General features: G+C 39.8%; 1 protein-coding gene across 1 annotated transcript in view; it reads right to left on the reverse strand.

Moving 5' to 3' along the window:
• Nucleotides 1–13,673: 13,673 nt before the first annotated feature.
• LOC109041462 (uncharacterized) overlaps nt 13,674–26,904 on the reverse strand; it is a 31,126-nt gene continuing 17,895 nt past the window's right edge. Inside the window, exon 2 of the mRNA XM_019057825.2 lies at nt 13,674–19,626. Within this exon, the coding sequence (XP_018913370.2) occupies nt 19,082–19,626 (545 nt within the window). The 3' untranslated portion in view covers nt 13,674–19,081. The remainder of the gene's footprint in view (nt 19,627–26,904) is intronic.

The raw sequence follows: 26,904 nt of genomic DNA on the forward strand, positions 1-26,904 counted from the left end.
TCTTGTAAGTACCTACATTTAAAAAAATTGCAAAATTTGCCGCCCCCTTTTACTGCCATGGGCCGCGGCCCATGTAGCCAACCCCTTAGTCCGGCCCTGGGTAAAGCTAGGCGGCGGCGGCATAGAAACATCTTTTATAAGCGTCATTCATGCGTTAGTGGGTGTTGATAAAAAATTGCAATTTATTGTAATTTTATCTCTATAAAATCGAAATTTTATTTCAATTTATCGCAATTTTATTTCAATTTATCGCAATTTTTCTCCCGATAATATTGCGATGAATCGCCGTCGATAAAATCGTGATTTTATTGCAATTTATCGCGATTTTTTATCCGATAATATTGCAGTAAATCACGACGTCGATAAAATCGCGATAAGGTGAGGTTGGGTAACTGGGCGGTGAGGTAACTGGGCAATACCCTCTGTATTTCTACCAGATTAGTGCAAAAATTGTTTTCACTGTTGGCATATCTTCATTATGACGTAAACCATCTAGAACGCATGTAAACATAACTTCAAAAAAAAATTTTATGGTGAATGGTGAAGTGCCGAAAATTGGACAGCTTTTTTTTCAAAACAACGCCGGAGGTGGTCCCGAAAAGAGCCTCATATCTCACTCCCAGCAAGTATTTTATTCAACTTTGACAATTCTTCTTCATGTATGATGTATTTGTGTAATGCGTGAGTAATTACAACGTAATTGGATGAAAATACTGGCTGCAAAGGGTTGATGCCCAGTTACCTTGAAAATTTTCCCTTTGTGGGGTAACTGGGCACCCACCCCAAGGTAACTGGGCAGGTGGCAGTGGTGGCACCTGCCCAGTTACCCATTGCAAGGTTGCTGTGCTTCGGTGTTTGTTTACTTCTGAAAATGTCAAAACTAATTGACTATTGTGGACTTTTAAGTGCCAAAGACCAATAATCAGGGTTCCCAGCACACTAAACTTCTAACTTAAGTCAATTATAGCATAACTTAAGCATTACTTAATTACATTTTTGCCGCTAACTGTTACGACATCACTTTTAACGACTTAAACATGGTTATATAAATTCAAATGAAATTCTCTGAAACCCTCATGAGAAGGACATTCTTTTCTGGCCAATGAGAATTACAAATAATGCCCCCCTTAAAAATTAAGGGAACTTTTTGGCGCCTGACTCTATCCCAGATCAGCCTTGCGGCTTAATTTTTTTTCATTTTTTAAAAATGTATCATGCTTAATCTCACTAAAAGTGGCCAAACAGTGTCCTGGTATACAATACTACTTTATAAGTAGTAATACAGAAAGTTCTAAGCATTTATCTACAAGGAAACAATTTTTTTTTACCGTTATTCAATTCTCAGATTTGAGGGTTTTTTTTGCCGCTAACTGTTACGACATCATTCTTAACCACTTAAACATGTTTATATACATTCAAATGACATTTTCTTAAACCTTCATGAGCAGGACATCACTTTGTGGCCAATGAGAATTAAAAATAATGCCCCCCTCAAAAATTAAGGGGGGGGTAGTCCAGTTACCCCACGACGTTGGGTAACTGGGTGAAAAAAACGGGAAATTTTTGAAAATTTGTGGGAAAAAATTGAAAGATGAAATTCGACTTTTGACTCTTTCTACATTTAGACAAGGTGTTGTACTTACTAAAAAAAATTTTAAAGTAGCCTCCACTGTCAATATAATGATGGGAAAAAAATCATGAAGTTGAAATTTTGACATTTTTCTCCGAACTCCTGCCCAGTTACCCAACCTCACCTTACATTCTCCGATTAAATCGCAATTTATCGCGATCATTGCTACTTGGGAAAAGAGAAATTAGGAAAAGTTTTTAAGAAATTACTTTTACTAGTCTTTCAAAGAAAAATTATAGTATGACAGGAAGTCTGCATCGTTTCAAACTACGCGGTTCCGTACTTGAGCCATGGTTTCGCGCCTTTGACCCAAAGAGCGCTCCAATTAACCGGCGAATGGTCCTTGAAAAGAAACAGAAAGCGGGCAGTCCGGACGACCTGACCTGAACAACGAAAGCAAGACTGAAAGTGTCAGTATTTTGTCTGTACGTCTTAATTATCGCAGCCTCCGTTTATCTCCCCCGAGCCCATTCATGCACTAGTCCTGCCAAAACCGAAACTATTCCGGTAGAAAGTGCTCGGATAAACAAGGGCAAGGAACACGAAATGCGCCGAGTGTAACTATTTTCTTTTTAATGGAATGCCTAATTGGTTCATTTTATTGCCTTTGTTTATAGACTGATCCGAATTGCTCGGGTCCGTGGGACGGGTGTGCCGAAAACGAACGTCTATCCGAATCGAAGAAGCGCGTGTGGTTAGAATGAGGGTGCTTTGAAGAAGCCAAGTTTGTAAGTCGCACGTAGTGGTCTGCTTGATTTATTTAATGATTTTCGGTTAATTCATTTGCTCCGTCGAAGGCAGACGGAATCTCGATCTGGGTAACCCACGTCGAACTTGTCTTTCCTTTTGTTTTCACTGTGCTTGAATCGCACTTGACTGCGTTGCGTCGCCAGGGAAAATCGACATTTATAAAATGTTGCCAAATCTCTCCCGAAAAATCATTTACTTTTTAGGAACGTTAAGAATATATTATCCTGATATTTTCATATACTTCAGCTAAAATTCCGAGTAAAATTCTTGCAAAGGTTGGGAGGAGGACATTCCAAGGTCGTGAGATTGATCTCCTCGTAAATTTGCGTATTATCGGGAGAAATTTGGCATTGTCTATAGGCCCGCACGGGCGTTTTTTCTAAGCAGCTAAAATAGGTACTAGACACACCTATAACAAGAAAAAGATAACATGGAGCGATCCTATTGGTAAAGGCAAGTGGTTGCAATGGACTAAGCAGGTAAGTAATACACTAACTCACAACGGACCCTATATAGTTAGTCCTCCATTTTCATCCTTTGTCCATAATGACGACCCGTTTCAACCGATAAGATCGTTTTATGTCCCCTTTATCTTTCTTGTCCATTCCTTTGTCGTGGTCCATCGACATTGATGCGAAAAGACATTGTTGAGTTTGGGGCGTCATCCATTGAAATGATTGTTTTTTTTAACTCTGCGTTTAAGTCTCTGAATTGAAAAAATGATTTGCAGTCCATGACAACCAACCGTTTTAATCGATAGGACTGCTTTATTTTCCCATTTTCTTCTCTATCTGGGCTATGTCTATCAATTTCAATAATCAGCAGCTTAGTCTTTTAACACATGCCCATCGCAAGTCTACGTCGCAACAACAACATTGATAGTAAAATATTAAATCAAGGCTGGTTTTGCGACGTATGAGTTTTTCTTCACACTTGAATTTTTTGAATGCGGACAACTAACACGGATGTAACCAGGAATCATCCTAATGATGTAGAAGAGATTCCTGAAAACTGTCCTAGGTTGAATCCAGCGATGACAGTGCCAGTATCTTCTTCCGACGGCAGTAAATTCTCGGTAAGTTAAGTAATCAATTTTTTCCTCTATTGCTCCTTATTTCCATATTCCAGTTCATTTGTTTCAACTCGCGTATGTTCCGCATTCGACAGCGTTGCGAAGCAGCACAAATGTGCGCAAACGTTATCGGTTGTAAAAGTGTATGCAAACGTTATGCAGGGAGAAGAAATGCACATATGTAGAAAGTTTCAAGACTATGATCTTTGGTTGCTAGTCGAAGAAATGAAACATGATAGAATAATAGGCTACGTGAAAACCTTGATAGCACTTCTAGGATGCTAATGTATTTATGTTTTTTTATTTCTTTTTGTATATATCTTCAAACAGAGACCGGGAGGGTGAGGGTCATTACGTTTGAAGCGATGCTCCACAATCTGTACATGTGCTCTTAAATAATTGATTCAACTTTTTGGGGGCAACAAATGAAAGTTATATTCATAACACATCTGTCTGTATATTTACGCTATGAGTTTAGCATTTTTCTGTAAAACTGGTCAAGAACCTAGATGGACAAGCCCTTTCACTGGTAGATGCATGATCTTGCACGAAGAGTATCAGTGCCGCACTTTAACCACTATTAAAAGTGAAATTAGACCGAAATTGCGGCTCGTTCAGTGGTTGGTTGCTCGTATTATTCCCGTTTCATTTCAACCTTGACGCTCATAGATCTGAATCAAAAGTTGTTCGAGAGTTTAAACCGCAAAAGTAAGGTGCATTACGGCTAGTTTGACCTACAGAGCCTAAAGCTCCGATTGATTCTCATGTTCGGTCGGCTCTTATATGTCTTGTTGCTGGTAGCATTATTACGATTAATAATGAATCTCTTGCAGCCTCGGACTGGCCATAAGGCCAATCTGCCATTGGCAGATACGCCCCCTTGGCGCGCCAAAAACGTGCCCCTCTGACAGATAGCAAAATAAGAAGAGAAAAAAAATTACGACCGAGAATATATGCGGAAAATTTCTTAAATAAACGGAAGAAGAGAGAGTTAGGAGTGAAGAGAGGTGCTTTTACGCATAGTGGTGAACAGAGGTCCAAGAACTACTTTCTGAAGCGTAAACACTTTTCTGTGAAATTGTCACCTTTTTGTTGACATACAGGCGCTTTATCATCCCCCTCCTTCATTCTCCATGTGTAACTCCCGTAGGAACGATAGCCGGTTCGATTTTTAGACATACGCACACTTTATAGACCTCATGAGAGACCTTTAAACATATTTCTTCCTTTTCAAAATGACTATTGATTTGGACATATCATAGCATATCTCGGGCAAACTTAACCTTAATTTATTTCGAAACTCAAAAGTAAGAGACATCTAAAGTGTAAACGCGATATAACTATTCTCGCAAGATGGATGTCCACATTGCATACGAAAAATGTAAGACGCGATGGCGTGAGTCGTGAAGTCGCAATGCTCTGTTCTAGTTTAAAGCAACATTACAAATAAGACAAACGGAAACAAACACAACATGGAAATAGAGCGAGGGAAAGGATGCGCGTTAACGACGGCGCAGAGATACAACTATTCGTACTTGATGGACGTCCGTGCTGCATCTGAAAAATTGAAGGCGCGATGACGCGAAGCGTGAGTTCTCAATGCTCTGCTATATCCTGCCAATATGAGGTGTCGCTCAGATTCGGGAGTAAAGTTAAAAAAGAGGCCCGAACACATCTCTCCTACCTTCGGCTGTGTTATTCACGTAGTGCTTGAAGCACCATTACGAATAAGACGAACGCAAACAAACACAATATGGAAATAAAGCGAGGGAAAGGATGCGCGTTAACGACGGCGCAGAGATACAACTATTCGTACTTGATGGACGTCCGTGCTGCATCTGAAAAATTGAAGGCGCGATGACGCGAAGCGTGAGTTCTCAATGCCCTGCTATATGCTGCCAATGAGGTGTCGCTCAGATTCGGGAGAAAAGTTAAAAAGAGGCCCGAATACGTCTTTCATGTCTTCGGCTGTGTTGATACTCGTTCTTTCTTTTTTTTTTTCAGGTTCTTGCCTGATTCTTTTTTAGGATGAATTTTTAGACCCACGTCTTAAGCTCGTGTAAACCGCAGCACTGACACGGTTCTTGTGGAAATAATGGTGCTTGGATGCGTCCAGTGGCTTTAATTTTTTTTGGTTTTCTTTAATTTCAGAAGTCTGTCGGTCACTTCAATACGTTCAATTTTACAATTTTTACTCTGTACGATTAATAAACTTTGAACCTGAAAATAGCGTAAACTTGTGCTGCTTTGCCAAAATTTTCTGAACCCCTCTCCACGAAGGGGATGCCCCATCAGGAAATATCACATTACGCCCCTTTAACCAGCCAAGGGTCTACGCCCTCAGATGCGAGCCAGTCCGACCCTGATCTCTTGCACATCACTTGCTAACTTCAAGTAAAATTTCGCGAGAAACAAAAGGATCCCACTGGTTTTTTCCTTAAACGAAATTTAAGCTCAAAATGAAGGCTGTTAAATTAAGTGGAGTTACTAAAGGAGATGATCGCCCACATTATGATAAGAGTCTACTCCTGTGTCCAGTCAAACTATGCATGCAAAGATAGGGAACAAATACGTTAGCAGGGTTACCGTTGCTGAAGCCTTTGAATCCTATGGCAAAGAGGCAATGCTGCGAATGTATACAGGGTGTCCCAAAAGTCACTTCCACCCTGCACCCCCTCTAAAATTTTACCTAATTAATATTTTGAAACGAAACTTTGGAGATGTTCATAGATGAATGTTAGCTGCTTTTGGGCCCCCCTTCGCCCATGAGGAGGGGCTACGGCCGCCATTTTGATAGTATTTAACATTTCAAAAATGTAATGCGAAAAAGTCATTTTTTACGACCAGAAACCATCAGGAGCCCGAGTCTTATGCGAATCCAACCGCAAGCGTCCGTAATACCAAGTTTCTGTCATTTTTCCGGCGCCATTTTGAAGCTATTCATAATTTCAAAAATCCAATGAAAGATTCGTTTCTCTCGTGCCGAGATACTCCCGGATATCAAGTTTCATGCAAATCCACCGATAAGCACAGCCTAAGTATTCTCATGCCGCTCTAAAGTTAGCCATTTTGACCGCCGCAAGTTTGAAATGGACAAAATTTTCCGGAAAACAAATGCCAGAATCGTTTTTCTTGTCCCAAAAAACTCCAGGAAATTAGGTTGCGTCCCAATCCGTTAACATAAACGGATATGTCAAATTTTATTTTCATCTTTGGCCGGCCGTCATTTTGTCAAAAATTGAGATTTTGACCTGCGGTTTGTGCCAATTTTTTTTTGGTCCTCGTTCGATCGATGTGTTATAAAGGGGGGGTCGCCATTTGAAAAAAAAAGTTGGGGTTCGTAGCCCCTTCCCGTGGGGGGGGGGGGACAATAGTAGCTAACATTGATCTCTGAACATTTCCAAAGTTTCGTTTCAAAATATTTATTAGGTAAAATTTTAGAGGGGATGGAAGGGACTTTTGGGACACCTTGTATAATCTCTATGTATGCATGCAGAGTTTTAGTGGACTTAGAGAGACACTTTATCATACCGTGAACGATCCTCTCCAATATGGTTCCAACTTTGAGAGCTTCCTTTGAGCTGAGAAGTTCGTTTCAGAGAATAAACCATCGTATTTCAAAGAGAGCAAGTTCCTAAGTTTCAAATCCCTGTGGAATACAAGAGCTCCATCTAAAATACTTTTGGTTGTCAGACTCGCTCACATTTTGGTAGATCCAATATGAGAAAAAATTGTATTTTATTAAAAAAAATAAAGATATAAAAATATAAGATTTGAAGAACCTCCTGCATTGAATTATTCCCGGGGCAGTACCGCTATAATACATTCTGCAGCCGAGATATGGTCAAAAATACTGTTGAACGACCGATTCTGCTAGGGATATGGCATATTTTTCACAAAGGGACAAGACATTGGACAATATGCAAAATTAGGTACTTAAAATGCTCCCAATTTTGTCGTCATAAAATGTAAACACGCTTGCTGATTGCAAGAAAGTTGATTTCTTTTACAAGAGCTCATTAAATGTGTGCAGTTCGTCAGAGTAAGATACCTACGCACCATTCTTTGAGTCACCTCGTCTTGAATTATATTGTCTCCAAGGAATCCTGGACGGAGAGACTAGAGTTTAAATCTGAAAAAGTTACTTACAAATCGTGTAAGAGTAATTTTCTCGGTTGTTCCTTTTTGAATTTCGGAAGCCAATTGCAAACTTTCTTTGTATAGGTGTTTTATAGACATGTAGAAGTGCGAAAGTGAACGTTCCACATTTATTATGAGGGTCGTTATGAAATTGATAAATATATCAGCTGCCGCAAGGAGTTCTAATTTGATAAGTTTGTTTTCCTAAATGATTGATTCGGAATATGTGAATTTTCAGATGATTGAGAATGTTGCATTTTTCCAAATGCATTGTGTTCATTTTCAAAATAAATCATTTGGCGTTACTATTGCGCTGAGACTCTTCAAAATGTTACTATAATACTAATGTGCAAGAAGAAAAAATACTTTGGCCCCCGTATACAATACCAAAGTTTTCGGTCTCGCTAACATAGGGTTTTGGTCATACAGGGTTATCCAAAAGTCACTGACCATCCCTGTAACTTTTTTCCAAATTGAGATAGAAGTTTGAAACTTTCGGAATGTTCCTCGGTCTATGGTAGCAACTTTTTGGTCCACCCAAAATTTTGGGGGGCGGCCCCCCTTAAGGGGGGCGGGGGCTAACTTTTTTTTTTCAAATGGCAACCCCCCTTTGTGATACCTCATTCGAAAGATAATAAAAAAAGAAAATTTTTGGCGCAAACCGCAGGTCAAAATGTTCATTTTTGACAAAATGGCGGCCGGTCAAAGTTCAAAATGGCGGAAATTTGGCATCTCCATTGTTTATTGACGGATTGGTGTGAAACTCGGAATCTTAGGGTTTTTTGAGATGAGAAAAACGATTCTGGCATTGGTTTTCCAGAAAAGTCAGTCCTTTTCAAAATGGCGGCCGTCAAAATGGCGGCCTAGAGCGGGAAGTGCGGATATTTAGGCTGCATATCGTTGGATTTGCAGGGAACTTGGTTTCTGGGGGTGTTTCGGCACGAGAAGAACGAATCTTTCATTGAATATCTGAAATTTTGACAAATTCCAAAATGGCGGCGGAAAAATGGCGGGAAATCAGTTTTACGGCTCTTTACCGATGGATTAGCATGAAATTATTTGATATTTCAAGAATCTAATGAAAGATTCCTTTTAATCCCGGCAAAAACCGCCAGGATATCGAATTTCATGCAAATCCATCGGTAAAGAGCCGTAAAACTGATTTTCCGCCATTTTTCCGCCGCCATTTGAAATTTGTCAAAATTTCAGATATCCAATGAAAGATTCGTTCTTCTCGTGCTGAAACACCCCCAGAAACCAAGTTTCCTGCAAATCCAACGATATGCAGCCTAAATATCCGCACTTCCCGCTCTAGGCCGCCATTTTGACGGCCGCCATTTTGAAAAGGACTGACTTTTCTGGAAAACCAATGCCAGAATCGTTTTTCTCATCTCAAAAAACCCTAAGATTCCGAGTTTCACACCAATCCGTCAATAAACAACGGAGATGCCAAATTTCCGCCATTTTGAACTTTGACCGGCCGCCATTTTGTCAAAAATGAACATTTTGACCTGCGGTTTGCGCCAAAAATTTTCTTTTTTTATTATCTTTCGAATGAGGTATCACAAAGGGGGGGTTGCCATTTGAAAAAAAAAGTTAGCCCTCGCCCCCCTTAAGGGGGGCCGCCCCCCAAAATTTTGGGGGGACCAAAAAGATGCTACCTTAGACCGAGGAACATTCCCAAAGTTTCAAACTTCTATCTCAATTTGGAAAAAAGTTACAGGGGTGGTCAGTGACTTTTGGATAACCCTGTATAGGAATAATCAACGTCGTTACAGTAGGTTATAAGGTAACGTAATTCTTGATATAGCCCCTAGAGAGACCCTTAGGTATCCTTGATCAAAGACTTTGGTTTTTAGACTCGGGACCGGATTTTGGTTTCTATAATACCGAAAACTTTAGTTAAGCCTGGACCGGGAATTTCGGAGATCTAAAAAAACCGAAGATTTATCTTTGTTGCCAAATTTTTTTTCCATTTTAAAACTCTCATAAAGGATAATTTACAAAATAAAAGTATAATGATATACCTAATATAACCTAAATGATAGTCTCTGAGTTTGTGATCCGTTGTTTTTTATAATGAAATACTTGTTCAGTTTTAAAATTTTGTTCCGGAAAATTGCAGACATGTATTGGCGATAAGTTTTTAGTTTCAGTTCCAGCAATACAATTAGGACTCAAAATGAAAGTACTCAGAAAAACAAAAATAATACCATGAAGTATGATTATTTAGAAGCGCCCTCAACTAAAGATGAAGCGTTGCTCACATGAACCAAAACCATTTTATCATGTCAGTTGCGCTCAGACAGTTGTACAATAGAAAGGATGTTAACATTATATTAGGTGAAGGTGATAAGTTTGCACACAATTTTTGACGGCTCATTACTACTTCTTATAGTCTCAGTAGTTAACTGCTAGTTCGATAATTTTAATGCTCTTGTCTCCTAGGCTTTGAACTTGAGCAGATACTCAACCCAAACTCATTTCTTTAGCGAGACTTAAGCTTCATTTTCTTTATAAAGCTGTCTAACATTTTGAATTGTTGTCCTTCCTCTCCTTGAGGAGGGAAATTATTTACGACGATTCTATTAGAGGCGATATAACCCTTCCTCTCTCTGTAATAAAAGTCGTGAATCAGATATCAGCCGCCTTAAAATGAAGATCGCTACTTTTCTTATCTACTGCTCAAGTCTCCAGGACGTAAAAGTTTGATTGTCCAATGAGGAATGAGCAATAGCACAAAACGTGTCATTTTTGAAATCGGCTCTGGATACATCCGTACTTTAAAGGGGCAAAAAGATATTTGACCAAAATCGTTGCTCCAGTTTAAACTCGCCCAGAGGTGTGCAACCAGTTGCGAGGCGTGAATGATCGATTTTTGATATTTTATCATTCAGCTATGGTAAAGAATTGATTATTAAGATGTCCGTCGCGAACACCCTGTCTATCAATCCTTTTCGATAGGTTTATGTGGTAGATCAATCGATGTATCGCAAAGCACGCCACGCCACTGTAGTGGAACTATCTAATGGAGGAAAAAGTCATGGTCCATTGAATCAAATTTTCAGAGGAGTGATTTTTTTGAGCCGGTTCGGAAAGTGAATTATACATTTTGACGATTAACTCACCATAGTGTACCGCAAAAACAATAAGCTAGTAATACACTACAAGCGGCTTACTATGTGACCCGCAACTGGAACAAGATCACTGAAAAAATTATATGTTTTTTTAGCATCTGATGTCAAAAATGTGTCTAGGGATCCCGAGATGCTGCCTTTATTGCCCCCGCAGTTGACTAAACATACTGTGAATGCGAATCCAATTGCGTGGGCAATCAAGGCAGCGTCGTAGCATCCCTAGACACATGTTTGACATCATATGTGCTATAACGGCATAAAATTTGTTTAAGTGATGACAGCCGTTTAAGTCCGCCATTTTGTTTTTCTCTGAAAAAGCTATCCCTCGATCATTGTTGATCCGATAAATAGTACGGTACAGGAGAATACGGTTATTCCTTATTGCTTTTTCTTTTTGATCTATTTCCTTTTTTAAAAAATTTAAGAGAACAGAAAATCGAATTTTTCAGCCATCTAGTGGTGCGCGGAATAACTGAATTTTATGTGTAGGGGAATGAATATATGCGTTGTCTTCTCAGAGGGAGACGCAAAACTGTCAGATCCTTGATTTTATTTTTCATGAGTACGATAGATGGTTAGATGGACCGCATATTAAGCAGAAAGAAACCAAGCCCTCATTAGTTTTTGCTATATTTAACCGGGCAATTTAATTTTTTACATAACTACGGTTGTGCGGATTTTTGTGCAAATTTCAGTGAATTTTCTGCATAGTAGGTACGATCCAATTCCTTAAAATTTTCCAAGGAATCCACACAAATTTTCTCTAGTAAAAAATTGAATTGTCAAGTTAAATTAGGCGATAGATGTGGCTTTGCTTCCTTTCTGCTAAACGCGGTTCAATATAACTTCTCAGAAACGTAAAAACACGTTGATGTACCTAAAACGCGTTAAAAGTGAAGGGGTCTTGTTTTCTTTCCAAAATACCCATTGGTGACAGTGGGCGCTGGGCGCCCAAAATCGCTCTCCTGTCCTCCAAGCCAGCCCCCTCCCCGCGAAACGGAACTGACCAGGCGCGGAAGACAAAGTGGGGCCCAACGAAACCAGCTGCATACCGAATGACCGAGTCTCCATGTCTCGGAGACACCAACCGGTTTAATCAACCCAAAAAGATACCGGCCGAGATAGTCACATTATCCAGTCCGAATTTCATCTCTAGGCCGCTTCATTTTTCAAATGCCCTGCGAGTCGCTGCTCCAAATCCAAAAGGACGCAATTCTATTCGCCTCTGAGCCCCGCACTGCATTTGGATCACGCATTGTGGGGTCCGGTTCAAAATGCAGTTGCGTGCTTTTGGATGTGAGGGGATTTCAAGCGCCGCGCGTGGCGACGCGACGCCGGCAAATTTTCGTCCAGTTTTTCGGTTTCGATGCGCACCCGTTCGTGTCGGGAATTACCTGGTTTTCTCGTTATTGGGCGCTCTGACATCGCGTTGGGCCTTTTACGACCCATTTGTTACCTCGCGCCTTCATTTCGGTGCACTCTTGCCGTTTTGTGCACAGTAAGAGAAAGTAACCGACATTTTGTATTAGTGTGGGAAGTAGAGCACTAAGTATTATGACCTAAACGTGCGGTTAATTTTTTTGGTCAGTTTTTCCTTGGGTTACAATGACTAAATTTTTGGGTTGAAACTTTGCAACCTCGTCAAAAGTCAGGCGCAAGCCGCTATGATCGATCCTGGATCGTTTTCGAAGCTAGTTCAATACTGCAATGCAAAGGAAGAACGCCAGATGAGCCCTTAGACGTTGCCAAATTTCTTCCAAATAAATACTTATTTTATCTGAGAGTTATGGATATTTTTACTTAAAACTTTTAGATACAGTAGATTTAATTGGGAATGAATATTATGTGAAAATTGAGGAGGGAAGATATCAATAAGCTTTCCAGCAGCAAATTCGCATTATATCGAGGAACTTTTGGCAACGCCTGGAGGCTCTAACTACAAATTGTTCAGCACAAGCAAAATACGCTAGCCACTCGCAAGTCACAGCCTCTAAGTGACAACAAGAGAAACAATAGTATATTAGTTCAGCATGCAGAAAACTTTCCCCATCCCCAGATGGCTCTGCAACCAAGTCTTGCTGATTCTAATCTGATAAAAAAATTAACTCAAAGTTACTCGAAGTAACCATAAACCCGGAAATATTTAACTGTGTCAGCCTGGTAAGGATTTTTAAGAGGAATGTAACTGTGTCGCTTCATTTTTCCTTTATCTCCTTTGTCTATAGCTTAAGCTATCAATTTCAATAATTAGCCTTAGAGATACTGCCGACTGAGTAAACTATTTAACCGTAACCGTAAACCGATGTAGCTCGGAAATTATGCTGAGCAAATCAGCGATGTCTAAAATACACTGCAAAATGTTGCGTAATTCCTTTCACATATTTCCAAATTTCTGCGGAGGTAGACAATTTTCTTCTTGTCACCAGCAATCGCGTCTGCCCGAAGAAATGGGAAATGACCCACTCTACGTGGAGAAACATGCATTCACCGTTTTTTATCTTTCTCATGTATGATTTCAATAGTTATAAAGCATTACATTTACTTCTTTAGTTCTTTCCTATAAATGCTTCAAAACAATTAGAATCTTATGATAGATTGATATCAGTTTTTGAGGCTGTTCGTTCACTTAAGTTAGGCTCCTCTCTACTTTGGTCTCAACAAATATTGACAATGAATTCAATTTTTATTGGTCGTTCCACGTGCATGATTGATGAGATTAAAGTGAAATCCCATGGTATGATACATCTATCTCGCAGTGAGCCGTATGGACTAAATTGCCACCAAAATCAATTAGCTAGTGATTTGCGAGTAATCTGAATAGAAGTGTAATTAACTCATGATCTCACATAAGATCGAACCACCTTGGAAGTTTTTAGGCACTGTATACGGCTTGCTCGAATATGTTTTACTTTTTGGGAGGAGTGAGAAATTGATCTTCAGCGGATTCAGATATCGACTTTTTATTCAATATATAATCTTGACGCAAAAAACACAAAATGAAAGGAAGAGAAAGAAACAATAAATAATTAAATAAATAAATTAATAAATACATTATCAGCGACTTTGTAGCTAGCTGGTCCTTAAGACTTAAAACGCAAAACTCTAGGACTTAATTCTATATGACACGAGTTAAAAAATAAAGAGGAACTGAGGTCTTAATTCTTAATAATTAGTACTCGTACGTATTCTTTGGGGCCGTTTCTTTGGAGACTCATATGCTAAATCCTCTAAAAATCGTCCTACACATATCATTGGCGTGAAATAAAATTAAATTTTGCGTATTTTGAAAAATTAGAAATCAGCTGATTGTAAACTAATCAAAGGAAAGAACATCTTCCAGTGAAACAGAAAATGAGGGTCTGATAACATTCAGAGCATCTTTACGTGGATAAAAAGAACGATACTGGGCATGGCAATGGATGCGTCCCAGAAAATTCAGAGCTTGCTTTTAAGTCTTCCGTGGACTGATCATTGAAATTGAAAGGCAAAGCAATGGACAAAAAAGACAAATGGAAAATGGGGAGATCCTATCTGTTGAAACAAGTTAATGGTTGTTGTAGATCGCGAGGAGAAAATGATGGACTAACTGTGGGGTCTGTCTGTCATGTTGCCTTTCCGTAAGTCTATACTACTTACCAGCTTTGTCCATCACAACCACTTGCTTCCACCAGTAGGATCGCTTCATTTCCTCTTTTTCCGCTTTGTCTGCAGCTTTGTCCGTCAATTTCAATAATCAGCCCGCTGAAGAGCATGGGTAGGTATAACTGGAAAGTCCAGCGGGCCGATCATTGAAATTATAGACAAAGCTATAGACAAAGCGATAGACAAAGAAGACAAAAGGGACATGGAGGGATCCTATTGGTGCAAGCGGGTGGTTGCAATGGACAAAGGCAGTAGTAACTAACGGCAACCCACGAGAAACCCGATAGTTAGTCCATCATTTTCTCCCTCCGTCTACAGGGACCGCACATTTCAACCAATAGGATCGCTCCATACTCCCTGTGTCCTTTTTGTCTATCGCTTTGTCTATCAATTTCAATAATCAGCTCGCCAGTAGTATTACCCATTGATTTCATTTTCTTCTCGCGCACAATCAAATTTCTTGCAAAATATGCCTATGATTTTGCCTTGCTGTTTTCTTTTAAAAAATATCCATTTTTTCAATGCTCCTCATAGAATCCCATGGGGTCTCTTTTTAACGAATGATATAGTGTGTGATTTTTCTAAAGAAAAACATTATACGCTCTTAAAAAGGGAACAGTAATCGGGGCTTGCAAGAGGTATTCTTTTAAATCCCAAAACACTTGGGATTCTTTTAAGCTGAAGATCTATGATTGAATCGTACATTCAAATTTTCAGCTTATGGATCAAATCAACTATTTCAAGCAATTTTAATCAAAAGGCTGAGATGAACTTGGCTTAAGGTCAGTCTTTCGATTATAACCTATCAAATAGCCTCTCCGTAATCGATCTCGGAATTATTTGAGACTAGATATTTAAATTTTATAGATTCCAAATAAGATGAATCTTTAACTCGTGTGGAACTTAGTTAGTTGAATGAACACAGATTGGACAAAAATCGATGAGATTTCACTCGTTCCGAGTCAATTAATTTGAGTGCATGTGTCATGCTCTCTCAAAAATCTAAAATGATCCTTATAATAAATTATTCTTGATATGAAGTTTGAGCTGTATTCACAAATAGTATAATAATATTTACAAATATAGGTACAGTGTCCAAAAGAAAGACAGAACGATTTACCCATGGAACGTATTTCGATATTCTGACTTTGAGAATTTCAAAAGGACAGAGCTAAACAAAGGAAACGTATTTACTTTTAGAATAGTCTTTAACAAAAAATGTTGCTTAAAGAGGTCAAAATTAATCTTCGTCTAACCGCCTATAACTTTCTTTTGGGCCACTTACAAAGAAAGAGAGAAGGTGAGTTAGGTCTGGAGCCATAGAAAAAGCTATGAATTGTAGTGATTATCAATAGGAAAATTACAAGTAACCTTTACAATGCCCTTGATCACTTGCAACCGTAGTAAATGAGCTCGAAGTAAGACGTTCAAAATAAATTTAATTGGAGAAATTCCTACGGATAAATAATTTTCTGATGATATTTGCATCCAAATATCTGCTTTGAATTTCTAAGGTTTTCTATTACAAGTTTTTGACAAAAGCTTGCAATATTCTTATACCTGTATCATAATTGTAAATATTTGTCAAGGAATGAAGTGATATTAAACTGAATACTTTCTGGCTATTTCATTAATAATTGAACTCGTAAGAACATTAAAAAACCATCAGAACATTTTTAGAAATGACGTTCAGATTTGCTATTATACTCGTATGTTAAATCTTCAACGTTAGATATTTACGAGATATATATGATAACAACATCTAATCGAAATAATTTCCAGGTGCCTTTTATCGTTGAAAAGAATTTCTATTTTAAAAAAGAATACAATTCACCGTAAAGATTGGCAATTTATTATTGAATGAACCATAATTGCTCTCTTCATGAATATAGCATCGCAAGTACGACTGAAAACTTTGATTCTGGTGGGTGGTCAAAAGTATTGTAAAGATAACTGAATTGGCTCTCTGTACACAATCAAATTACGAAAAAATCAAATAAAGTTTACAATTATGATGATCGTGTAACAAGACCCTTTTCTGTGATGATTTTTCTGGCATTTCAACGTCATTTAGCTTTCCAAGAGCTTTTAAATTTTCAAAGCTTCTTGAGAGTACCAGTAATGAGAGAGAATGGACGCTGGCATGCCCGAGAAGATCCTTCAACATAAACAAACAGCGGCCGCAATAGGAAAAAGAGGCGGGAAGGAGTGACCTTTTGGCGGTCAAGGTGCGGAAAGTGTGTGCGTGTAGTTGGTCGCATAACTCGAACTCTCTTGATGCAACATGGCATCGGGTAAATTCTAATCGCAACTGTTCCTTAAATATCTCCTTCTCCGAAGGAAGCCCAGCACTGGACATTTTTCCAGTAAAAATACAATACATGAATGGGGACACCGCATTGATGAAATATGCAGTAACGTTCTTTGGTCTGGCAAACGGAATCATAGATGCTCTTATTGATGAGCCTTATAAGTGACTCATTTTTACATTATGCGAGCTTCATTTTGGTTGTTTTTCCTTATTCTGCGTTCAAGTCTCCCGTTGCACAGAATGGGCGGTTGGTTGAGGACCGCCCATAAGTTGCATAACATCACACTGTCGGTTCTCTACCACCAAAATACCCTCTGCAAAGCTCTATAACGCCGCGTTGGGCGCCACCCTCCGAATCCTTCAGCGTAACCAGAGCAAGTAGACGGTTTACATTGTGATTATGGAGGTTTAGGGAAGCTTTGAACATGGCATCATAAAAAGGACATTCATTTTGAAAGCCAAGTAAAATTCATCAATTTGACTTTGGAAATAGATCCCTACAAGGGATTACAATGATTTGTCGCTGCAAAAAACATAACGTGCATTGAAAAAAAAAGAATCTTAAACTTGCTGCCAAAAAGTATTTTTTCTTAAATCAAGAATTTTGCTGCTTAACAGAAACTACTTTTTCGCTTAACCCAAGAATTATTTTGCTCGTATGGAGAAAAATCCAGCTGAAATCAAGGTAAAACAAATTCTTGGCGGCGAATTCAAGAATTATCATGCTTGAGCCAAGCACCTTTTTTTCAGTGTGTAAAAGACAAAATTCATTGATCATGGCAAACTATAAGGTAGGTACCTAAACATTTGTTAACTTTTGATATGTTTTTTCCAAATTTTATATTTTTTCCGTGACAAATCAGTGCAATTCCTTGTGGTGCTCTATCTCCGAAAACAAACGGATAAATGGACGTATTTCGGCCAAACGAAACTAGAGACGAGTGGGAAAGATGGAGTGTGCTCTAGATAGCTGGATAAGAAACAATGTTAAATTGGGCGTGATTCCCTTTGGAAAAATGAAAAAGCGAGATTTTACATTCTGTCCAACGGGACTATGTGCCAACTAAATGCGGCACTCATGCGCCATGGGCATGTGACAAGAGCGTTATGGACAGGGCTCATGAGTTAAAGATCCCCGAACGTCGTCGTCCGCAGTCCCAGTCGTCGACGCTGACGTCACTGGTGCTCAATAATTCCCATTCATTCTCACGGCTCTCAACTAACGAGCACACCCCTTCTTTTCCAACTGTCGCTATGGTTCCATTTGGCAGAAATGCGGCCAAGTTCTACTCGATTTTCTTAAAAATTGTCATTTTTATGAAGCTGCGTTAAAATTGTCATAAAGCCTCACTTGCTCACGCTGTAACCTCGTGGGTAATATTCATGGTCATCCCTAAAAAGTCAAGGCCTCGTTAAGCCATAAAAATTGCATTGTTTAAGATCTCATTAATATTGGTTGGATACGACCCTATGGGACCTCCCTGAGGAAAAGAAGAAGGATCACGAAATCGGCCCCAATATTATTGATCCAATCGGACTGGGCTCCACGGTGTTTATACTCTCCCATTAAAGTCCCTCCTATATCACAGCTCGACCAACGACCGACTCATCGCAGTAGGGAACCAAGTCTCCTGCCGTGATAGCGAAGGGAGCCGTAATTCTCAAATTTTCTAAATCGAGTTTCCTTCGAAATTCGTCTAATCTCTTTTAGATTAAATCACTGAGACAGCTAAAACAGCTCAATTCATCTCATCCGTGCAAAAACGAGATAAATGAGGAAGCCGTGAGTGCGCGAAAATTGGCGTTGTTTCGGACAAAACAATCGTTAGGAGCAATATTATACCAGAGAGCTGATGAGAGTAGTAGGGAAAATGACGATCTTTTTGGGCTATACGTAACCTGAAAATTTGTGAATTGTGTGTCCAAAACGCAACCACAAAAGCATGGAGGAGGTGGCACTTGCGACTGACTTACCTAACACTAGCCTATCATGAAAATGAAAAATACCCTTTTCATGTAGTTTAAATGAATTTGGGGATTTTTTATCATCTTAACGATTTCGGGGAGTTTTTCGGATGATTAGTGACAAATTGGCCGAGAGACAAGTTCCTCTCTCAATAAAATCCGCTTAGAACCACTGAGCCCATTTTCTTGAAACTTAATTTAGCACTTACGGCTCTCTTCGCTATGAGGCAGTGGCGATTCTTGCAAGTTGGCAACACTGTGTTTTCTTAATTTAAACCTATGCTAAACAATCGATTCTAGGTGAGGCAGCATGTCTCAATTGTCTCACCCAGAATCGATATATTTAATGAATTTAAATGGAGTATTGTACAAGTGTTGGGAACCTGCTGGAACTGCCACTGCTATGAGGAGCATGTTGGAATGATAAGTTAGGACTAGCCAAGACTACTTAGCTTCTTTTCAATGTGGCTGACTTTCCGCTTCTTCTTGGCGACGACCCCGCGCTTCTGGGTGAACTGACTCATCTTCTGGGGTACCTTATCGACGAGGACGTAGGCCCAGCCGGCCTGCGAGTAGGCCTTGCGGGTGTCCTGGGCCGGACTGGAGGCGGCCACCTGGGGCTCGTAGGCGGAGGCGGAGGCGGCGTCGACGTGGTAGGCGGTCTCGTGGGCGTGCGGGCTGAGCGGGAACTCGTGTTCGTAGTCGTGGAGGATGTCGTGCTGGAGGACGTCGATGGCGTAGGCCTTGTGGTGGTGCGGGGGGTGCGGGTGGTGGTGGTGGTAGTGCTCCGGGTAGTGGTACAGGAACTTCTTGTGGTGCTTCAGCTTCCCGAGGGTGTAGGTGTAGGCCACGACGAGGAGAATCACGCCGATCGTGATGCTCTTGATCGTCAAGAACGTGATGACGCCCAGCATCGTCATGATGACGCCCATCGCGTACATGATCGGCAGGAAGGCGATGTCGTGCCGCCCTCGGCCCTCTGTAATCAAACGTAACACAAGTGCAATGAGTCACTTAAACTCTCTCAATTTTAAAAAGCCAGTTTTATTCGAACCCTCCTTCCGAAGTAGGTACCACTGATTACAAACAAGTGCAATTACTGCTACTAACAAGTCGCTCTTATAGCGCTTCTGAGCGCTCTGCGACACCCAACCGTCACTGATAGCAATCCTGCCAGAGCTCCTCCGGCAGATCGCATCTCCTCATTTCCTGCCTTATTCCCTCAGTCCACGATTTGGCAGGGCGGGGCGTCCGCTACGTTTTCTGATTTCAAGTGCAATTACATGCTACAATCATTGCTACTGCATCGGAGTATTATTTATGTCACCTATCTACTCATTGAAGGAGCACTTCATATTGACATGTATTGCAATAAAATTAAAATGAGTTGAAATAATTACTTGCATCGCAAATCGTCTATTTTTCTAACATATGAAACTCGTTTTGTTGATCTTTGAAATTGGCATCTATCGATCAAATTATGTAAAAATAATGCAGTCGCATGATAAAAACAAAAACAAACAAACAATACATATATATACATCTAGAAATTTCGTTTCGATACTTTTATTGCTCTGTGCTACTTGGGTTGAAAAGTAATGCCGCAATCACACGTTGAATTTGGCAGCTGAATGTGGCGGTCAACATTCAGCGCTCCACAGCTGAATTTTCACTAATTCGAGTTATTTTCATGCAAATGTGTACTAATCTTTTCGAATAGTTCAGACAAATCCGACATTATTCGATGGTCGCTGAGAATCGTTGCTGAATTTTGTGCGTCAAAATTCAGGCATCGAGCCGATGACTTCCACATTCCCCAAGTAGCAGTGATCGTGATAAATAGCGATTTTATCGGTTGGTTAACGCTATTATGTCGGTAGCAATATATCGAGACATTATCGCATTAAAAATCGCGATATGTGGCGACTAAATCGCAATTTTTATTTCGAAAATATCGCGATAAATTGTCGGACGATGAAAGTGCGATTTTATCGCGATAAGATCGAGGACAGTCGCTCAAATGTTGATGATCCTGGCGATTTTATTAGCAATTTACATTCAGCTCCCATATTCAGCGTGTGATTGCGGCATTATGTTCGGTTCTGTCTCATCAATCATCAACAGTGATGAGCACCTTTTCCAACAGATTCGACCAATCAGCCCTGTTGGTATTTGATGGATCGAACCATTCATATGACCACCTCGCGAGGCGCTGCCAAACTCACGCAACAACGTTGCGATTTTGCCGGATCGGAAGTTCCGAACTCAAATAAAGTGGCAACTGGTAACTGCAAGGTTCGGATGCAGAAGTAGTCGCGAACACCGGAATAAAATTAGCTTATATTCGTAGTTCTCACTTTGCTAAGCGATCTCATTTTAATGTTGTCTCAACACTTTTCAAACCCCCGGCGCCGGTATTGATGAAGATTTCCCATCACATTCAAATATAGCATGAGCAGTGCTCCTTGGCAGAGAAAATAGTGACAGAGGTTTACTTTGTCGCAAAATTCGCGACGCAGAAAGTATAGCTCAAAAAAATTGATAATGCCTTCATTCACCGGCGATGCACCAGAATTTACACAAGTTGAAAGTACTGTATTAGGACGTATGGAAGGGTCACCTGAGCCGAACCTAATAAAGGATAGGCCTCGGCATAAGTGCAAAATTTGTCTTTTTTTAATAATATAATATCGATAAATTTTCTAATGTTGCTAAATTTTCTTCTTATGATAATCATTTCTACAAAGTGAACCAAGGGATCCCACAAAATCGTAAATTAAACAGCTTGCAACCCACTCTGTGCTGTGCTGGAGAGAGTTTCCAATCCCCATAACCCAATTTTTGACCGAATACGACTCAACATAATTCGCTCTCTTCAAAAATGATCCGTGGTAGAATTTGGTGCCTTTTCTCGAGAACGACTGCATATCCAGGCTCAAGATGACCTCCCCGTTTAAAGTTTGAAATTCTATATAAGCAAGTGTCACCTGAGACGAGTGGACCGATCGTCACGGATTCGTAGTTCCCCAGCTTCCTTTGAAACCCCAGCAGATCATCGTGTAGGAATGGTGAACTTGCTCATGCTTATATTCCTAAGCTCATACAACTTTCTCTCTGCTCTTGCTGCCTGGGAAGCTAGATACAAAATCAAGCTCCTGGTGGAATTCTAATTCAGAGGCTTGGAGGACAAGAGGCATAAGTACAGTTTTTGCTATCTCGAGAAAAACGTGAATGAAGTTTCGAATTTGCATGGATCCATATGGTGGACAGTAAGTTCAAAATGACTTTTTCATGTTTGAAAATTGAAATTTGGGAGCAAAAATTTTGCAGGACTAAAAAAATAGAAATTTTTTTTTAAAAAAAAGTTTTGCTTGAAGTCGTTAATATCTAATTTGTTTCAAAAACTGCATTATGCGCCTGGTCTTCTAAGCCCCTCAATAATTGATAATAGCAAGGATTATTGAGCCGTTTACGTCGTTCAAAAAATTATCGGTCAAAATGGATCTGTTGCTTACGAAAGTTACCGCATACTAAAAGCATTTCGTCCAGAGAAAATCGCACAAAAATCACGTTGAGTACTTCAAAATTGTCTAAAATCCACACCTAAACGCGAAACACAGTTTGCGTAACAAAATGTTTAAATTTCCTTATGTTAGTGGGCAGTTTTCGTTAGTGCTCAAATAGACCAAAAAAATTTACCCTTCAACTCTATTGTAATATTTCAATTTTCTTATATTTTATACATTATATTATATATATTTTTTTGTAAGAGGTAAACAATGAGGATCCTCTTTAACCGATTTGCAAATACTTTCAGAATGGAATATGAGATGGATGAAATAGTGGAAAATTTCAAACAACCGTCTGATATCCTATGCAAAAATTAAAATGGAATGAGAAAAAAAAAAAAAAACCGTAAACGTCGCAATAGAGTTAGGCAGTTTTCGAAGCAAGTCATTCAATTCCTTTTCAATCCAAATGTCCAAATCTGAATGCCCAATTACTTTCACACAGTACTTCTACTGAGAGGAAGAACGGAGGGGGAAGGGAGGGCGAGAGGAAGAGCGGAGATGAAGGGTGTTGAAGTGGGTCAAACGCGTCTCTCCACGTGTTTAAGAGTAAAGTTTTCCTTTTTTCATCTTGACTGACCGGTATTTTATCACCCCGGCACGTGGCTAGATCTTGGTGAGTGTTAGTGCTGGTAAAAATTATTAATGAGCAAGCGATATAAATTTATGAGTCGAGTATGTTTTGAAAATGAAAGCTATAACTTGTTAAGGATTGTGCAAAAGTGAAAAGATATATCCCGCGAATTTTGATTTGAAATGGCAACGATGGAGTCGTAAATGATACCGAACTTAAAGTGGTTCAGAATGGTCTGGATGAATGAAATTCTTAGGCTCGAAAATGAGGCGCGCTAAGCAGCATTCGAACGGCTTAAATTTCCCACCCACTGCGAATCTCCCGTCGGCAGCGTTGCCGCTTTTTAAAATCTTTTGGTAATCCGAAAAAAAATATTTGTGAAAAGGGGGCTTTTGCATCATAACGACAACATGGAGCTTCTGCATACGCGACACCGATTTCGCACCGTGGTCGCAACTCTTTCATTCATGTCGTCGTTCCTAGACAAAAGAACGTAACTGCATACTTAATTGCTAGTTTTTAGTTCTACACGGAAAATAGCGGACATTTTCCATTGGATGTTTTACATATTTCTTGCTGCCATTCCGTCGACTAAGAATCGATGATGTGACCTTTACGCAAGGAAAAGGACTTTAGTATCGTAAAATTCAAAATTGCAGATCTTTTTACTTAAAAGAACTACTCACAAAAATATTAAATCGAAAGGATCTATATACATAGAATTTTTGTGTCTTATACTTTGCTCCGTTTGGTGTTATTAATTTTTACGTAATTTCTTTTCGCACAATGCCTGATTGAATGATTTTCATCGCTGTTCAGTGGATTGTTTTACAAAGATGTTGTTACAAAAACACCCAAAATGTCAACCAATAAAGAGTCACAATAGCTTTCAATTTGCGATTCTGAAAGCGTGATTTTGGGGGAAATGCGTCTTAAAACCAAGTTTGGAGCTCAAAATGTACGCCCTCCTGGTAAAAATTGGCAGTAGAAATCTGTGTTCCGAAATACCATAGACCTACAGCCGGTTGTAAGATTTCCAATAGCTTTTATAGCCGGCAATTTCTTATAGCTTTTTATAGCCGATGGCGACTAAGTACCAGCCTGGCGATAAAGTGTATGCTGAACATTACTAATAACGGATGCTAGGACTTAATGAGCTTTTGGACTACCGCTCTCTTTTTGGGCCGTAGTATCTTGATTTATTTTGCGAGGAAAGCTCCATACTTTTGAAGGATGCCTGCCATGCTCCTATTATGTTGCAGCGCCTTCAATTTCGTATGATACTGTGCAATACCTCTGGTGTGTAATAGTTGCCTCCAGCGCCGTGGTACGCTGCGGCGCGGCGCGGCGGGCGGGCAGACAGCGCGAAACGCGCATTGGCGCCTACAAACCTAACAGGGATACTTCACGCATTGCGCAATGTGTGAAGTATCCCTGTTAGGTTTGTAGGCGCCAATGCGCCGCCGCTCCGCTTTGTGTTAGGCTCTAATATTTAATCTCGTGGAGTCAGCGTTTTCCAACTCATGACTTTGAAATGTTTGCACAATCTGAATGTATTATTCTCATTTTAATTGATGAAAAAAAATATGTAGTAAAAGGAAAATGTAATGTGCATTTTGTAAATATTAAGGTGATTCCGTACAATCTTAAGGATTTACAAAGTACACGAATTCCTACACAATTTCTCATAGCCTTTTATAGCCGATGGCGAAAAAGCAACAGCCAGGCGATAAAGTGTAAAGCCCGGCGATAGGAACTTTAACACGGCTGTATAATTTTTTATCGCTTCGTGTAGCCCGGCCGTATGATTTTTTCCACTTCCTACAGCCGATTATATGATTTTCTATCGCCTTCTTCAGTCGGCTATAAGAATTCTTATGGTATTTTGAAACGCAGTACCTATCGTCAATTTTCACCAGGGTCCTCATTAGCTAAAAAATTTAGGTTAATACTCTTTGTCGGTCTAATCTCGTCTTGTTCTGGAAAGAATATATCACAAGCACCGAAAGTCCTTTTTTACAATTGATAACTCAGTTTTGGCAAATATTGGAGTCGTATATTGTGATACTTTTCTCGAAGGGAGACGAATAGCGCTAATTTATTCCAAGAGTTGTGGGAGCCCTGCATCTTCTAAAATCAGTGGAACTTAACCCAAGTGGCACGATTACGAGACTTGCCAAGAAGCAGATTTGAGATTCGGATCGAAGCGATTGACAGGATGACATCATTGGTCGTAATCTATTAAGTCTCTCGATGACGAATATATTAACAAGGCTTGAATCTCATTAAAGTATACGGCTATTCTGAAATTGAAAGTGGAAGCCGAGACTCTTTTTGTGTCACTAGCGGCAACACTTTATGGCCACCGATGTTTGTTTGCGCATTAAAAGAAAATACAAATATTGTGGTCGAAATACTGCCAGCGGGCTGGTTATTGAAATGGACGGATGAAGAAAAAGATGGGGAAATGGAGCGACTATCGGTTGAAGCTAGTGAGTTGCAATGGACAAAGGTAGTAAGTAACAGACTAAGTAAGGGGAACTCACGCTAGTTACTGTAGTTATAGTTCATAATTTTCCCCCTCAGTCGATGCTCGAGAACTACCCGTTTCAACCAAAGGGATCACTCCATATTCCCTTTTGATTTTGGTCAATCGCTTTGTCTATTTTTATAATCAACCCACAGCGATTCAAAATTGGACTGAAAGGTCAATACTTCCAGTACGCGGATAGTGGCCACGGATCAATACGTAACCGTCTCATCGAATAGGAACCTTAGTCGAAATCTTCAGTACAGCAATTTTTTTTAAATTTGCTGGGAACATATAATTTTGAGATCCCCGCAAAAAATGCTCATTATTGACCGAAGAAAATTGAGAATAAGTTGCAAGCGGCTCAGTCAGAAGTCAGGAGGGAAGCGAAATCTGTAGGTTTTTCAAGAGAAAAAACTATAGGTCCAATTTTTAAAAGGGGAGATTGGTTTACAATTAGAGTCAAGTGATTTTTTTGGTAAGGAATGAACTAAGAAGGATCTAAGGTTGTGTTACTAACTAGGGGGCTACGCCCCCTGGCCGCTACGCGGCCCAACCCCCTGAAGGCGCTCCGCGCCATCAATGGGCCGCTTCGCGGCCCTATTTTTACCATCCTTTCAGTGTTAGTTTTATTTTCCCCGTAAAAAATTACAATATGAGGAACACTTTACTTTTAGAATGAAATAATTTTTGGTTTTGATGAATAAAGGAAAAAAAAAATTTGAAGTCAATTAAAATGACGCGTTTTGGAATGACTGCTTGATGAAATATTGCAGTAGAACAACGAACAATGATAATTAGGTAATAATGAAATAATTCAGGAGCCTGGGATCGAACCCACACCGTGATTAAGATGGACAACTCTGACGTCTTAGACGACTCGGCCACCGCGCGTCTTCAGGTATCAGGTGCGAATCTTGTGTAGATAAGGAGAGAGCTGATGCGCAGGCTACGCAGCTACTGCGCAACCTCCTCGACCACTGCGCATCCTCCCGCGCATAGCGGTAGCAGTCACGGAGCGTTCTGTAAATTCACTCACTTTTATAACGTGATTTTAAAAAAACCTGGGTCCTAGTTCCAAAATCTTATTAAAGCGGGCTCATCTAGGGCCTATTACCTGTCGATTTACGCAAAAATCATGAAAATCGGCCCGGTAGAACGCTCAAACGAACTATGACAAAAAGTATAAATTTACATTGTTTAAATGGGAGAATTCGCAACTTTACCACGTAATATAAAAAAACCTGGGCCATATTTTGAAAATCTGAAAAAAGTTGGCTTATCTAGAGACAATTGCCCGTCGATAGCCGCAAAAATCATGAAAATCGGCCCGGTAGAACGCTGGAACTAAGCGTCACCAGTTTCGCAAAATTAGGAGGTCTTGGAGCTTATAGTATAGATGTGAAATTCGAGGGAAGAGCACGGAAACTAATATGAGGAAATGGTTACTCAAGTAGAACGAACTGCCATAGATTAATAATACTAATATTTAACAATTACACGCTACAATTACCTGTTACTACTGCAAAAAAAAAAAAAAAAAAAAAAAAAAAAATCGAGGTGTGGTCCTGGTCTTTGTTCCCT

The sequence above is a fragment of the Bemisia tabaci genome, chromosome 8, assembly GCF_918797505.1.
Source record: "Bemisia tabaci chromosome 8, PGI_BMITA_v3".
Classification (NCBI taxonomy): Eukaryota; Metazoa; Arthropoda; class Insecta; order Hemiptera; family Aleyrodidae; genus Bemisia; species Bemisia tabaci.